We start from the raw sequence: 14,747 nt of genomic DNA on the forward strand, positions 1-14,747 counted from the left end.
TCTCTCTCAAGGCCAAGTCACCAGTGCTTCACTTATTGTCTCTCCTGGCTCTCTGCTTGTTTTCCTGTTAGCCTATCCGTTTCTGGCTCACAGTCAGAAACAGCTCCACCAAACAATACTCACCCCTTAACTTGCATTCAGACCCAAGGACAAACTTTTCAGACTGCATAGCTCACCACCTACTCCAGCCTTCCCATGATGGTCAGAGATTTGAGCAGTGGCTTCTTATTGTTTCAGCCATTACTAAACATAAGGACATTTAACCACTCCCTCATTTAGCCTGAATGGAAGATGACTGTCACATCTACCAGCTTCAACAAGGTTTGTGACTGCCCATAATTCATAGATGCACTTCCTAGGAACTACCCAACCTCCAGCATACTACAAAACTCTCAAATATATAAACGTTCACCAGCATCATACCTGGATATATCCTTGTTGGTCAATTAAAAGATTTTCAGGCTTTAGATCTCGGTAGATGAGGTCTAGTGAATGGAGGTACTCAAATGTTAGCACTATCTGAGCTGCATAAAACCGTGCATGTGGTTCACTGCAATGAATTAAAACATTATTATGCCTCTAACAATAGCCTTAAGGAGTTACAATATAAAACGCCACAATCTTAAAGCTGTAGACAATTTAAATATCAAGCAATTGTTTCCTGGTTATTTATGTGATAGAAAAAGAACAAAGGCAAGCAACAAGATTTTAGTATCCAAATACCCATAATCTCAATCCTCAAGGATTTATAACATTTAAAATTGCACATGCAAGACAAGGGGATAACGTGCTCCATAGGATAAATCTTTCTGTTTATTTAATTCCTGCTTTGTTGCAAGATAATGTTTTCATTTCACTTGGTCTTTTGGATTGACTTTTGGAAACCAAAAAGACTGCCAACAACAATCTATACACTAGTCCCAGGATTCTCTCTTGTACGGATTATGAAAGCCTACATTAACTAATTGCAAACTAATACATGTAATTAGGAGACTTTCACTGCATGATTTCAGCTCACTGACAAGGGGAAAAATTAAAATGCATGTACCCATATTATGTAATTAAATCTCTATTCCTTAATGATTACAGTTTTAAGAAAAAAATACACTAACTAGAAATTTTAGATTTTTATTTCTGAAGGAATAATCTAATTAAGTATCTAACCTGAATCTTCCAATTCTTCTTAGATGTGAGAACATTTCACCACCAGGGACATATTCCATAATCATGTATAAATTAGAATTGTCCTAAACATCAAATAAAAAAAGATACACATAAATGTTAAGAATTCAACATTCTAGAATCTCTAAAGAAAACAATTTTTCAAGTAAAGCACATTTTACTTTTTACTAAAGAAGTAAAAGATTAATCTCTAACCACATACTCAACACAAAACAACATAGTAGTTGGTGGAAAAGTCAGACAGAGGACACAGACACCACTGTGACGTTTGCACGCCATATGTTCTATGAAAATATGCTAATGAGTGTCAATACAATGTAACTGGAATATGCTTTATGCAAAAGGTTTTTTGTAAGGTATCATTACAAAGCTTATAATCTACTGAGTGTGTTCATCCTATATGTATGAATGTATCATTCTTGTATTAAAACTAGAAATATGAAGTATTACTCTGAGGTCCTATTGTAATTTTGCAAAGTGTGGTCCATTAATGGTGGTTTAGAATCTTGATGGCTCCCATTGACTAGGACAATTGGTTGTAAATGGCTATTTACTTGTAAGCCTTCCTGCGTTCCTGTGAGTCAGGACGGGAAGAATGGAGGCTTGGGGTCTCACAGGACATGTGACCATGTCACCTGGTACTGGAATCCATCTTAAACTTGGCGCTTTTCCATTTAGAAGGAGGGGTGGGGGCCCAGAGAGACAAAAGATTCCCACCTTGTGCCAAAGCTATAACAGGGGGTGGAACAGAACAAAGGGGGCTGCCAGTCATGAGAAATTCCCTAGTTACCACCTGAGCTGGAACTAAGAAGAACTGTACCGGGGAAAGGATTGGGCCTAGACTAAGAAGGAGTCCAGTCTGCGAAAGAATCTTATTGGAACATCTCTGAGGGTGAGATTTACCTGTATTCAGTTTACCTGTATTCTTAAATGTAATAGGCTTAAACTTGTGTGTTTTGTTTTATTTTGCTTGGTAACTTACTTAGTTCTGTCTGTTATTACTTGAAACCACTTAAATCCTACTTTTTATACTTAATTAAATCACTTTTGTTTATTAATTAACCCAGAGTAAGTGATTAATATCTGGGGGAGCAAACAGCTGGGCAAATCGCTCTGTTATAGAGCGCGGACAATTTATGAGTTTACCCTGTATAAGCTTTATACAGAGTAAAAAGGATTTATTTGGGAATGGATCCCATTGGGAACTGGGTATCTGGCTGCTGAAGCAGTTTTTTGTTCAAGTCTGCAGCTTTGGGGGCGTGGACCAGACCTGGGTCTGTGTTGCAGCAGACTAGCGTGTCTGGCTCAACAAGGCAGGGTTCTGGATTTTTCCTCCCTTGGTATTCTACTGTTAATTGAATTGTCTCATTAGCACTGACTCCTCACTTGGAAAGGCAACTCCCACCTTTTCATGTACTGTGTATATATAAACCTACTGTATTTTCCACTCCATGCATCTGATGAAGTGGGTTCTAGCCCACAAAAGCTTATGCCCAAATAAATTTGTTAGTCTCTAATGTGCCACAAGGACCCCTCATTGTTTTTACCTTTTGGGGATGGTGTAGATTTAGTGGGCCTTGGCTCAGTGCAGGGGGATGGACTACATGATCTCTTGAGATCCCTTCCAGCCCTACACTTTTGTATGTCTATTATTCTCATTAGGGCCATGCCTCCATAAGATATATAAATGTGTCTCACAAAACATACATGCAGATAATGTTTGCCGCACTTAAAAAATTCTTCCAAATGGAGCATAAAGATTGTCATTAAAGTAACTGTAGTTATTCTGAAAGATTCCTCCCCACTGGAAGCTGAAAATTTCTCATGTTATTTTCAAGTTCTCCTTTGCTCATCAATATACAGCATGCACCCGTTTATTTGAATGGCTTGGGGGCACCCAAAAGTTTCAAATAAGGGGACATTTGAACAAACAGAAGTGCTGTTCACTAACACAGGGCTGCATGGAGGACATGCTGTGGATTCAGATAACTAGGATTATCAGATAAAGGGAATTTGGATAATTGGAATTATATTGAATTTCACGTGGGGTATATGGCTAGTTTTCAACTATATTTTCACTTCAGTTTTGAAGGTCTTTCTAATATAGAGAGGGCATCCCCAACTCCCAAGATGCTGACATGTAACTGACTCTTGGAAAGCTCATGCTTCCGAAGCATACACCCCACACTGCGCACCACCCATCTATACACACACTTTTCATAGTTAAGAGGCACCTGTGGTTAAAATAATCTGAAGAGAAGGAATTTAGAATGTCACCTGATCAACAAGATCATAAACGTAAAGTTCCCTCATATTCTCTTTAGCTTCTATTTCTTGTATGTCTGCCTCATTTTAGAGTATGTCACAGATGTTACAAAGTCATCAAGCAAAAATGTGTAACATGGATCTCTCCGATACTTACTGAATCTTGGGACTTGTCTATACTACAAGGTTTGTTAACACAAGTTATGCCGACGGACAGCCACCACTGTAATTAAACTGCTGTTTCATGTCCACACTATGCTCCTTGTGTCGATAGAGCACATCCACAATAGCACCTCTTGCATCGACACAGAGAGCAGTGCACTGTGGGTAGCTATCCCACTGTGCAACTGGACGCAGGGAGCATTGGGAAAGTTTTGCAAGGCCTGACGGGGGCAGGGGCAAGCGCAGTGCCACATGATGACGGCTTCTCAATCCTGTCATTCCATGGGCATCTTACTAGATTGACAACCACTTTTCAACTGCCCTGCTAACCTGCAACCCAATCATCTCTGTCAGAAAGCATGGATCCTGCACTGCTATTCAGTATTGTGCTGCGCGTTATGAACACAAGTCTGTAAGAGGAGCCCAACGGTGGGCTATTCGGCTGGAGGAGCATATTAAGACTGAGTCACAGTAATGTGTGTTGCTGTAGTGTACTGAGCCTGGCATTGTTTGTTTGCAACATGCTATGAACCTTGTAATGATTACCGTGTGTGCCCGAAAAGTAACACATTTTAAACCACTTTTTAAAGTAGCACTTGATAATATGACCAAACTGACACTACTGAACACTAACACAAGAAGCCCACATAAGTGTGTGTGTGTGGGGGGGGGGGTGAGTGTGTGACAGTGAGTGTGTGTGACAAGAGTTAGAGACAGAGTGTGTGTTGGGGGAGAGTCAGTGTGTCGGCATGCTGTCTATACATTCAGACAGCAGCCAGAAACAACCAGTCCTGAGACAGAAGCTGGTGCACAGACAGTGTCCCCCTGTCCCTCCACTGCAGTTCAGTGGAGCCTAGTATACCGGTGGGGGAAGGGGGACACCCTGACATCAGTCCTCACCTCTGCACAGCACAAGTCTCTCCCCCCTATTCCCAGCAGCAGCCCACCCTGCCTGCCACTGTGGTCCTAGTACCAGGGAGAGCAGGATTCCATGTTAATGTTTCATTCTGTGATTCCCTCAGAGTACTGCCACAGCCTCCTCTCCGCACAGACCAAGGAGATCCACCCACTTCCCTGTAGTCCAGTCAGGAGTGTGCTTTCTGCCAATAGCTTTCCATGCTGAGCAATTTCAAAACTTCCTGGGGCCCTGAAAGTGGAGGGAACACATGCCTGTGTAGCTGGCTGCAGGGCAGCAGAGTTCAAAACCGTGAGCAGAGTGGTCATGGTGGGCATTGTCGGATACCTCCTGGAGGCCACTTACGGCGATGTAATGAATGCAGTGTCTACACTGACTCTTTGTTGATCTAACTTTGCCGCAAAAGATTCTCGTCAAGGTGGTTTTACTTGGCCATCAAAGCAGGAGAGTTTTGTCAGTGGGAGGAGATTTACACCTCCACTGTTTTGTTGACAAAAGCTGCCTTTTGCCAACAAATTGTGTAGTATAGACAAGCCCTTATTCTCCTGAAGGAGAAAAAAGGCTTTAGCTTAGCAGATAGGAGCAGAGGCACAAGGTCTTAAGTCTTTTTCAAATACAACCAAAATGCCAACACACACACAAAATAGATAATGTGCTTCTTCATGTAACGCACACACATACTTTATTGGTTATATATATAGGCTGGTGTTGATAGTGGAAAGAAGAATGATGGAGAAAGACCTATTCTTTTTGCTTTAGCATAATTCTCCCCAGAAGTACACAGTTAAAGGGACAGCATGAACTTTAAATGTTACTTCTATTTGAAAGTTTTACTAATGATTTTTACAATTATCATTTAGATTATTACGACTGAAAGAGATGAGAGAAATGACACTAAAAAATGCAAAGCCTAACACAACACAAAAATAATTGGCTACATTTCAAATTGATAGTGTCCCTTCATCGAAAGGTTTTATGCAAAGTACATTTTACCAAAAGCATGAATTATTGCATATTACTCATAATTTACTTAGTATTTTGAACACAAAGTACATACTTTATATTACCCATGGCAGAGAAGAAAATTAATTTTGCATTAATAATTCTTAGGAGGATGTGATGTACTTTACCATAACTGCATTATAGTGCACTGGCTTTACAGACTGAGCAAGAAAGTTATCTGTACACATCTAAAATTTCAGCATATACTTCATTCACATTTTGAAGCAACTGCTTTCAAAATATTTACCTTAAAAGAATACTCCAGTCTCACAAGGAAAGGAAAGTTCACTGCCTGTAATATTCTCTTTTCATTCAGTGTGTGTTCTATTTGCTTCAGTTTGACAACCTACAAACAAACAAACAAACAATCTTTAAATTTTTCAGTCTAAACAGAACATCTTAGGTTTTCCAATAAACATATTAAAGTTGAACTGAAATGTGAAACATGTAGATACACATGGCTAAATGAAAGGCTTTCTAGTACAACAACAATACGAAGTCATATTTAGAATTTCCTTCCTTAAAATTTTAAGAGACTTTACAATTCTTAAATCATGGTTAATGGATATCTTTAGTAATTGAAGGCCTTTTTAGATCACCAAAATTGGAGCACAGGAACCAATGGGGCAAATTTCATACATCCATTACAGTGCACCCAGCTGACCTAATGGCAGTCATCTGCAACAGTGACAGGGTACTGAATCTCCATACCCATTATCAATAAGGGTGTTGATTAGTTCTTATGATGAGTTTTGTGGGTGAAACATACTTATTCACAAGGAACAGGACTGAGACCCACTCATTTTGCAAAGCCCACTTAACAGCCAGGAGAAGATAATGGAAAATTTGGGTTTAACTAAATTTCCTTACTCAGAACAGTTGCATCTGCCACACTTCACAATGGGTTTCGTATATTCTGCTGTATACAGTAATTCCAAGGCCTCCTAGCAACAGTGTCAAAATCTGAGTCTTGTCCTCTGCTTGGAAGCTACTATAAATGCTTTACTGCCAAAGGCAGTAAATGGGAGGTTCCAGCTCTCTGTTCTTCTATTGCTAATAGGAAATAATTCTATTTCCTTTTTTTAACTCCAGCATTAAGTAATCACTCCAATTTTCCTTACTCCCCATCACCCAATTTATCAATACCCCATTGTGAGAACAGGTGGAAGTGCTTATGACTTGAGAACCGCTTTCAGTTACTAATGATCTGGGTCAACTTTGAACTGGTTACCTGAAGATGAAAGGCTTTGTATCCCATCTCATTATCAAGGTGCTAAGCTATTAAAGTCTCTCTAAGGTGAATTAATTTTATCAAATAATATAGGCTTTCTAAAGCAATTTTAGGCAGCATGTAACAATTTTTTTTAAAACACAAAACAGAGCAAACAAGCCAACAAAAATCAAGATAAAATTGGAGCCACTCAAAAGCACTGTTTTTGTTAAATAGAAATCTGATCTTACTACGGTAAATAACTGATATGCCAGGTCCCAACCAACTCTGAAAATTGACCTGTATTAGTTATTTTGGTTGCAAAATAGCTGTAATATGTAGAAATGCCCCCCTCAAAATTTTGTATGAGGATGTTTTTTCTTTTTGGTTTTGTTCTGTTTTAAACGTCTCTTCCGAGACAAATCACAAACCCAGATATTTATACTCACCAAATCAACTCAGTTTGCCCTTTCAAAGAAGTAACTATGTAATGAAAATAACCAAGCAACATCACTTTATTGACATGCTGTACCAAGAAAGGACAAAGTTTTTTTAATTACATTTTTAAGCCTTGATGAACCTCGACTTAGAATATAGAAAGGAAACACTGAATCACGACGACATTTTGCATTAGGGTCCAACATGGTATGTTGTTATTGACTCTAGACAAAAGCGGTCTCCATGACCACAAACTCTGGACTTCCGAGGGATTTGTAAGTGCTGAATCTGGTGAAGTTTTTGAGAAGGAAATACATCAAGTTCATTTGTCTGTGGAAGGGAAGGCAAACTTTCTTCAGCTGACTGAAAATTGCATACAATTCTCTTTTTTAAATCAGTCAGATCTCCTCCCCGCTCTCTTAGATGATAGGACACCACACACAGTTGCAAGATGGTACTAGAATTCACCGTAGAGTAAGGGTGGTGATTGTCTGAGTGACCTCTAATATCACAATGATCTAAGAACTCTTGACATGGCACAGATATACACTTTGCTGTCACAGGGATGTAATCTGTAAAGTCAAAATGGCTGAGAATTTAAAACCTGGATGATAACAGATTGCAAATCCCAGTGATGACAACCTGGTAATATGCTGAACAAAAAGTGCTCTCAATCATGCTTGTAGCTGTTTCCATCTCTTCACACTGACTCAGCCATTTTAGGCTTCAGTGTGACACACGGAGTGACATTTGTGGAATCTTATTTTATAGATAATGCATATGTGCAAGAAACTGAATTAAAATTGTATGGGCAACCTTAATTCTGACATTTCCTAATTTTTGAGCCCTTCGCTTTGTAAGCTTAATGTTCTTTTAATGTATTTTTTTGCATGAAATTTATATGGTATCATAAATGTGTCACAGTGCCTTACAAATAATATGAGAAGTCTTAGTTTTGAGAACCTTACAATCTGAATTACAAGTATTATATTCCTGAACAAGTTCTAGATGAAAAATTATCTGCAAACCATAAAAATATGCTTTACCATAAAAATAAACAAAGGTATAGATTATTTTAATAATATTACTTTGCATTCCAAAATTCCAACTTTGTTTAAAATGAAATTTAAACAAATGGTAGTGTTTATTGAATCTAAAGCAGACGTGATTACAAAAACTATTAATAAAATGTAGAGTGGCATAACAGAAGTGATTCAAACCTTAGCAAGGCATTTCAATTTTCAATAGATAGCAAATGTGTAAAACAGCAGTTTTCTCTGTAGTCTGTGGAAAGCTGTGCATGGTGTTGGCTCTCCTCTTTATTTCCAGCTGCTAAATCAGAGTGCTAAAAATATTTTCAATTCTTTCCTAGATTTACTCCTCCATCTAAGGGCTTGTCTACACTGGCAAGTTTCTGCGCAGTAAAGCAGCTTTTTGCGCTCAAACTGCAGACGTGTACACACTGCCAAGCCACCTGTGCGCAGAAACTCCTCAGTTACAGAGGCTCCAGCAAGCTATTGACAGTGTAGACACTTGATTGCTTTCTGTGCTGTAATTGGCCTCCGGAGCTGTCCCATAATGCCTCAAGTGAGAGCTCTGCTCGTTAATTTGAACTTGGCTGTCCTGGAGACATGTGCCCCTCCCCTTTCAAAGCACTGTTTCTGACAGCTGTTGCGTGCTGTGCTGATCTGATCTGGGACACAAAGCAAACCATTAATGTGGAATGCTCGTGCTGTTGAACACAGAGGCAGGTGTGTGTGTGTGTGTGTGTGTGTGTGTGTGTGTGAGTATAAGCGAGTGAGAGATATTGCTGTGCAGAGAGCCCAGGAAGGAAGGCGGGGGCTGATGTTGCAGCTTCCCCCACCCTCAGGACTGGTTGCTTCCTGCCGCTGTCTGAACTTACAAGACAGCTTGCTGTCACACTCTCTGTCCCCCAAAACACACTGTCTCTCTCCTCCCCTCCATACACAAACACTCTCCCGCCCTCTCTCCCCCCACACACACTTCAGTTGAAAAGCAGCTGGCAATGTAGTAGGATGCCCCTGGAACAATGGGATTGGGAAACCTGCATCATGTAATGCTGTGCCTGCCCCATGAGGCACTGCAAACCCTTCCCAAAGCATCCTGCGGCTAATTGCACAGTGGGATAGCTACCATAATGCACTGCTGTCTTTGCTGTTGCAAGAGCTGCTAATCTGGATGTGCTCCAGCATCACAAGGAGTACAGTGTGGACATGCAACAGTGGCTTAATTCCAGTGTTTTAATAAAAGTGGTATAACTTGTGGCGCAGAAACTTGCCAGTGTAGACATACCCTAAGCAATTACTACAGCAATTACCCTAAACTGCTACAGGTATGTTAAATGATCATGAATGAACACGGAGGTTGACTATGGTATAAAGAATGGAGATGAAATTATCTAACTGGACAATCTCTATTAGCTTGTGGTCCACGCTATGAAAAATTTGTGGACTCTTGATCCAAAGTGTCCTTCAACGTTCTTGAGCTACATTGTATCAACATGTAGCAAGGTAATTTTCAATTTTAGAAGCTCAATATACACCAGGGGTTCTCAAACTGGGGGGCAGGACCCCTGAGGGGGTCGCGAGGTTATTACATGAGGGTCACAAGCTTTCAGCCTCCACCCCAAACCCCACTCTGCTTCCAGCATTTATAATGGTGTTAAATATATTAAAAAGTGTTCTTAATTTATAAGGGGGGTTGCACTCAGAGACTTGCTATGTGAAAGGGATCACCAGTACAAAAGTTTGAGAACCACTGCTATGCACAATACAGTTTGCTTATGCTGAAGAATGTTTGAGCAGATTCCATCTAAACCCTAGTCAGTTACATTTGAGCAGAAGATAATTAAAAGCAAAAATGTTATCTTTAAAATCAGCTGTTTCTGTACTTTTCTAACATGATCTTTTTAGCATATTCTGTGAAACATCGTTGCTAATGGCTGCTATGAAGCAAAGACATTCCTGCACAATCATAATTGAAAAATGTAGGAACTACCTAACAAGAAACAACCAATTAGATCTTCTTTACACTCTATTTGAACTGTCGATAGTACTAATTGTAGTAAGCGAAGAGTACTACACATGGTATATATTTAATCAGATGCATGCCAAAACAAAATCTCTTCTTAGAAATATCTAGTTAATAAATTATGTGTCAAATTCTCTGAACTTGAAAATTTTACTCTTTAAAATTTAGTGCCAGTACAATATATATGGTTTATTTTGCACATGTACAGGATTACCCAATCTAGTGATACCAGACTATTTCAGGGGGCAGAGCAGGAGCAGTGTAGCAGTGAAACCTGCACCACCCTGGATACAGGACAAACAGCAGACAACTCCTTTGAAAGTGACTGCCTCCCCAACAGTCAAAACTCCAGCAAGACATAGGAGTAGCTCATGAGTAAAGGGCTGCACATTCAAACAACAGCCAACTGGCCCATGCTGCTCATCTTTGTTCCCTTGGGACTAAGCTCACCTGTCCTGGCAACATGCAGCCTTCTGTTGAGTGGGGAAATAAGGGTGGGGGGCAAAACCCAAGAAAATAATCAAAATTAGGGCTGTAAAGCAATTAAAAATTAATCATGATTAATCAGTTTTAATCACACCATTAAATAATATTAGAACACCATTTATTTAAATTTTGGGGGGGGGTTTCTATATTTTCAAATGTAAGCTCAGGACTGGGGGCTCTGGGCTTCAGCCCCCCTCGGGGAGCAGGACTCCAGCCCCTCCCCGCTGGCTAGGGTTGCCAACTTTCTGATTGCAGAAAACTGAACACCCTTCCCCCACCTCTTCCCCAGGCCCTGCCACTGCTCACTCCATCCATCCTCCTTCCCTCCTTCGCTCACTCTGCCCCACCTTCACTCACTCGCTCATTTTCACTGGGCTGGGGCAGGGGTTGGGGTGCAAGAGGGGGTGAGGGCTCTGGTTGGGGCCAGGGATGAGTGGTTTGGGTTGCCGGAGGGGACTCTGGGCTGGGACAGCGGGTAGGGGTGCAGGCTCTGGGAAGGAGTCTGGGTACAGGAGGGGGCTTAGGGCTGGGGTAGGGGGTTCAGGTGCAGGAGGGGGTACAGGCTATGGGCGGTGCTTACATCAGGCGGCTCTCAGGAAGTGGCAACATGGCCCTCCAGCTCCTAGGTGCAGGGGTGGTCAGGGGTCTCCATGCGCTGCCTCCATCCGTAGGCATGGTTCCCGCAGCTCCAGTAGCTCCTGTTGGCCGTAGTTCCTGGTTGACCGCTGTGGCCAGCATGTCCTGCCAGCTCCTAGGCACAGGGGCAGCCAGGGGAGCTCTGCATGCTGCCCACACCCCAAGTGCCGACTCTGCAGTTCCCATTGTCCAGGAACCACAGCCAATTGGAGCTGCGGGGACAGTGCCTGCCAACAGCAACAGCGTGCAGAGCCCCCTGGCCACCCCTGTGCCTAGGAGCCAGCAGGACATGCCAGCCACTTCCAGGAGCTGTGCAGAGCTGGCCGCTGTGGCCAACCGGACTTTTAACAGCCAGGTCAGCTGTGCTGACAGGAGCCACCAGGGTCCATTTTCTGGTTGAAAACCAGGCGCCTAGCAACCCTATCCCCCGCTGCCTAGGAAGCTGCAGGCTGGGGCTGCTCCAGACCCCCTGCTGCCCAGGAAGCTGCAGGTTGGGGTTGCTCTAGCCCTTCCTCCCCCTCCTCCAGAGCTGCACAGCCCTCCCACCGCCGCCTCCCACCCTGCCCAAAAGATATGTGATTAACGCATTAATTTTGCTTTAAGTTAACCACAGGTGTTAACTGCGATTAATTCACAGCCCTAATCAAAATAGGTTATAAAAAAAGAGAAAAAAATCCACGCAATTAAAAAAAAAAAGGAGAGAGAGAGAGAGAAAAGACAATAGGACAATGAACAACAACAAAAAAAAGATGGGTGAACCAAACATATTCTCTTCAAAACCCTACAAATCCAAAGAGCCAGGGAATGAACTATGATCATCCACGTACAATTGTGTTATGCTTTGACTAGACTGCAGGATTTATTTTTTACTTATGCTTTTAAAAAAATATTGAATCCTTAGGACAAGGTAATTCTCTCGCAGAGTTGTTAAAAAAAAAAAGAAAAAAGCTCAACAATTCTATTTTCCTGTCAGAGGCACAAGTGCCAGCTAGAACCCACTGTAACAGCATGAAAAGTGAAAATAATAGGATGCAACAATTTTTCAGACCACACACAATGCTCTCTGCTAGCAAAGACAGTTTTTAACCACACAAATTAGTATAATTATAAAATGCTCCAACCTTCTGTTTATCCAGTATCTTCATAGCATAATACTGTTCTGTGGATTTATATTTCACCAACATAACTCGCCCAAATGATCCTGTTCCAAGAGTTTTTTGTCTCTCAAAATCATCTAGGCCAGCAGTATTCTACATGAACACAACAAAGTATAACAGATTAATAAATAATGATTACAGTTTTGGTACTTAGAGACACTTAGTGATGGAAAATGTAGTAATTTATTAAAGAGGATGGATGCAATTTCTTCTGTCAAAGCTAAAAGAAACTAGAGCGCTAACTAATGTTAATATAATTTCACACAATGAACAACTGGATTGAGAGAACTGTAATAGCGCTTGCATTAAAACAGAAAGGGATTTAATTTAATTTATGTTTTAAAATGACAGAAATATTGTTATGAAGATGGTATCTAGCAAGCAGTGGGAATTTAGCTGCAAGGAGATCATGATGTTAATACAAGAAAAAAGAAAACAAAACCTGCAAAAGATTACAGTCATCAAGTTTCCACAACTAGGTGCTAAAGAGAATTCTATGTGGGAATGTGTTGAGGAACTACGATTCATACGTTGTCTAGAATTCATATTTGAACACATTTATAAAAGATATCTATCACCACAATATGTGAATGCTATTTGAAAAGTAAGTAAAATTACAACTTTTTCTCCAAATAGGAAACATATACTATGCAATCTCGCTCATCAAGAGGGAAATTTCTCCCTAAAACCAAAGGATTACCAACCAGGAGAGAAATTTCCAAGGGGAATGTCCAGGATATACCAACGTGTCCGGTTACGAAAAGCCAATTGTAATAGGTCATAAGAGTGGCGAGATTCAAACTATCAAATTGTCAGTGAGAATGAATTTCATAGCAAGTAACCTATCACTAAAAATGCTCTTTCCCAAGCTTCTGAGACCAACAACCAAAGCATCTTTGCTGATCTCAACTGCAATTACAAATAATGGTGTTAAATTCTTAGCATGCACACTCCCTCAACAGTTTTTGTACTGAAAAATATCTTCAATTTTCTGCAGTGTCCACCACAGTAGTATCTGAGTACTGGATACTGAACTCACTTCCAGAAAAGCTACCAGTAAGAGTCATGCAATGCATTTGTATTTTAAATCACAGTTCCTTACCTGAGGGGGGCTTTCCCATTTTCTTAAGAAATCTTCTTTGGCTTTGGCTAGGAACTCTTTCACTGAAAATACAAAAAAAAATTCTCAAGTTCAATTCACTAAACATGTAATGCAGAGGTTTGAAACGTATCTATTAAGGATGGTTGCTTTAAATAAAAGTACATGATAAACCCCTCTTCAGTTCTCGTACACTAAATAGACTAATTGCCTTTACTAAACACAAAGCAAGCTCCAGCATCTTTAAGATTTCTATAGTATCTCTACTAGACCCCTAACTCTTTTGAAGTACTACATATTTCTATATAAATTACTTAATCTACTTTAAATCAGATGACCCACAATACTGTACATGCAAGCAGTCTTTAAGGTGATGTTAAGCATTCTCAAATTGATTGGAAAAAACCTGCCCTTTGCAAATAATCTACATTCATCTAAGGCAAACTTTTTTTAAAAGTTATACTTTCAATAATTGGAGAACAAAATAGTTCTCATTGCCTTTTTTTCCCCCATCACCTTTATTTAAAGGCTGATTGCAAGCAGAAGTACAAATTGCACAGCATTATTGCAAGCACAGACAAAACACAGGGCTACAACACTGCGCATTAGATATGCCCACAGTCAGAGAATAAACGTTTAAGGAATTAATTTCCCATTTGAAATTAAAGCAATGTAGCAACAGTACAATTCTGGATGACTGTTTAAAATGTGCACTAGCATACTGTAATCCAAGATCACTTTTCAGATATTTTAATCCTAGAAGGTCTTTATCAGCCAAATCAGCGTAGGATATTTTATAGATGCAATGAAAAACAGGGGCTTTTTTAGAGAATCACCATTAATAACTCATGCGTATTTTGTTTTCTTGGGGTCACTCCACATAACATGAGATTAGCAGTGGCAGGTTTTCTGTATTGATGAGTTTTGCTATAGGTAATTTCTAAAAGAAATTCAACATAATCAAGCATTTTCTGAGTAGTATACAGAAATATATTTTAACAAGATATTGTCATTTCTGCTGCTAAAAAAGAAAATCCTGTTTTATGATTGGCTAAAAACAATCATGTGATAAGTAAGGACGTTCCTTTGTTTGCTTACTCAAAGAATAGGTATGCCTCATCTACACAGAATATTTTTTAAAAT

The 14,747-nt window shown here is 40.2% G+C and overlaps 1 protein-coding gene across 3 annotated transcripts in view; it reads right to left on the minus strand.

The window, feature by feature from the left end:
* PRKACB (protein kinase cAMP-activated catalytic subunit beta) overlaps nucleotides 1-14,747 on the minus strand; it is a 112,311-nt gene that overhangs the window by 18,786 nt on the left and 78,778 nt on the right. For all 3 annotated transcript variants that reach the window (XM_074961426.1, XM_074961425.1, XM_074961427.1), the window contains exons 2-6: nucleotides 13,608-13,669; nucleotides 12,470-12,598; nucleotides 5,775-5,873; nucleotides 1,165-1,247; nucleotides 424-550 (exon numbers count right to left, since the gene is read on the minus strand). In XM_074961426.1, the coding sequence (XP_074817527.1) occupies nucleotides 424-550; nucleotides 1,165-1,247; nucleotides 5,775-5,873; nucleotides 12,470-12,598; nucleotides 13,608-13,669 (500 nt within the window). The remainder of the gene's footprint in view (nucleotides 1-423; nucleotides 551-1,164; nucleotides 1,248-5,774; nucleotides 5,874-12,469; nucleotides 12,599-13,607; nucleotides 13,670-14,747) is intronic.

The sequence above is a fragment of the Natator depressus genome, chromosome 8, assembly GCF_965152275.1.
Source record: "Natator depressus isolate rNatDep1 chromosome 8, rNatDep2.hap1, whole genome shotgun sequence".
Taxonomy (NCBI): domain Eukaryota; kingdom Metazoa; phylum Chordata; order Testudines; family Cheloniidae; genus Natator; species Natator depressus.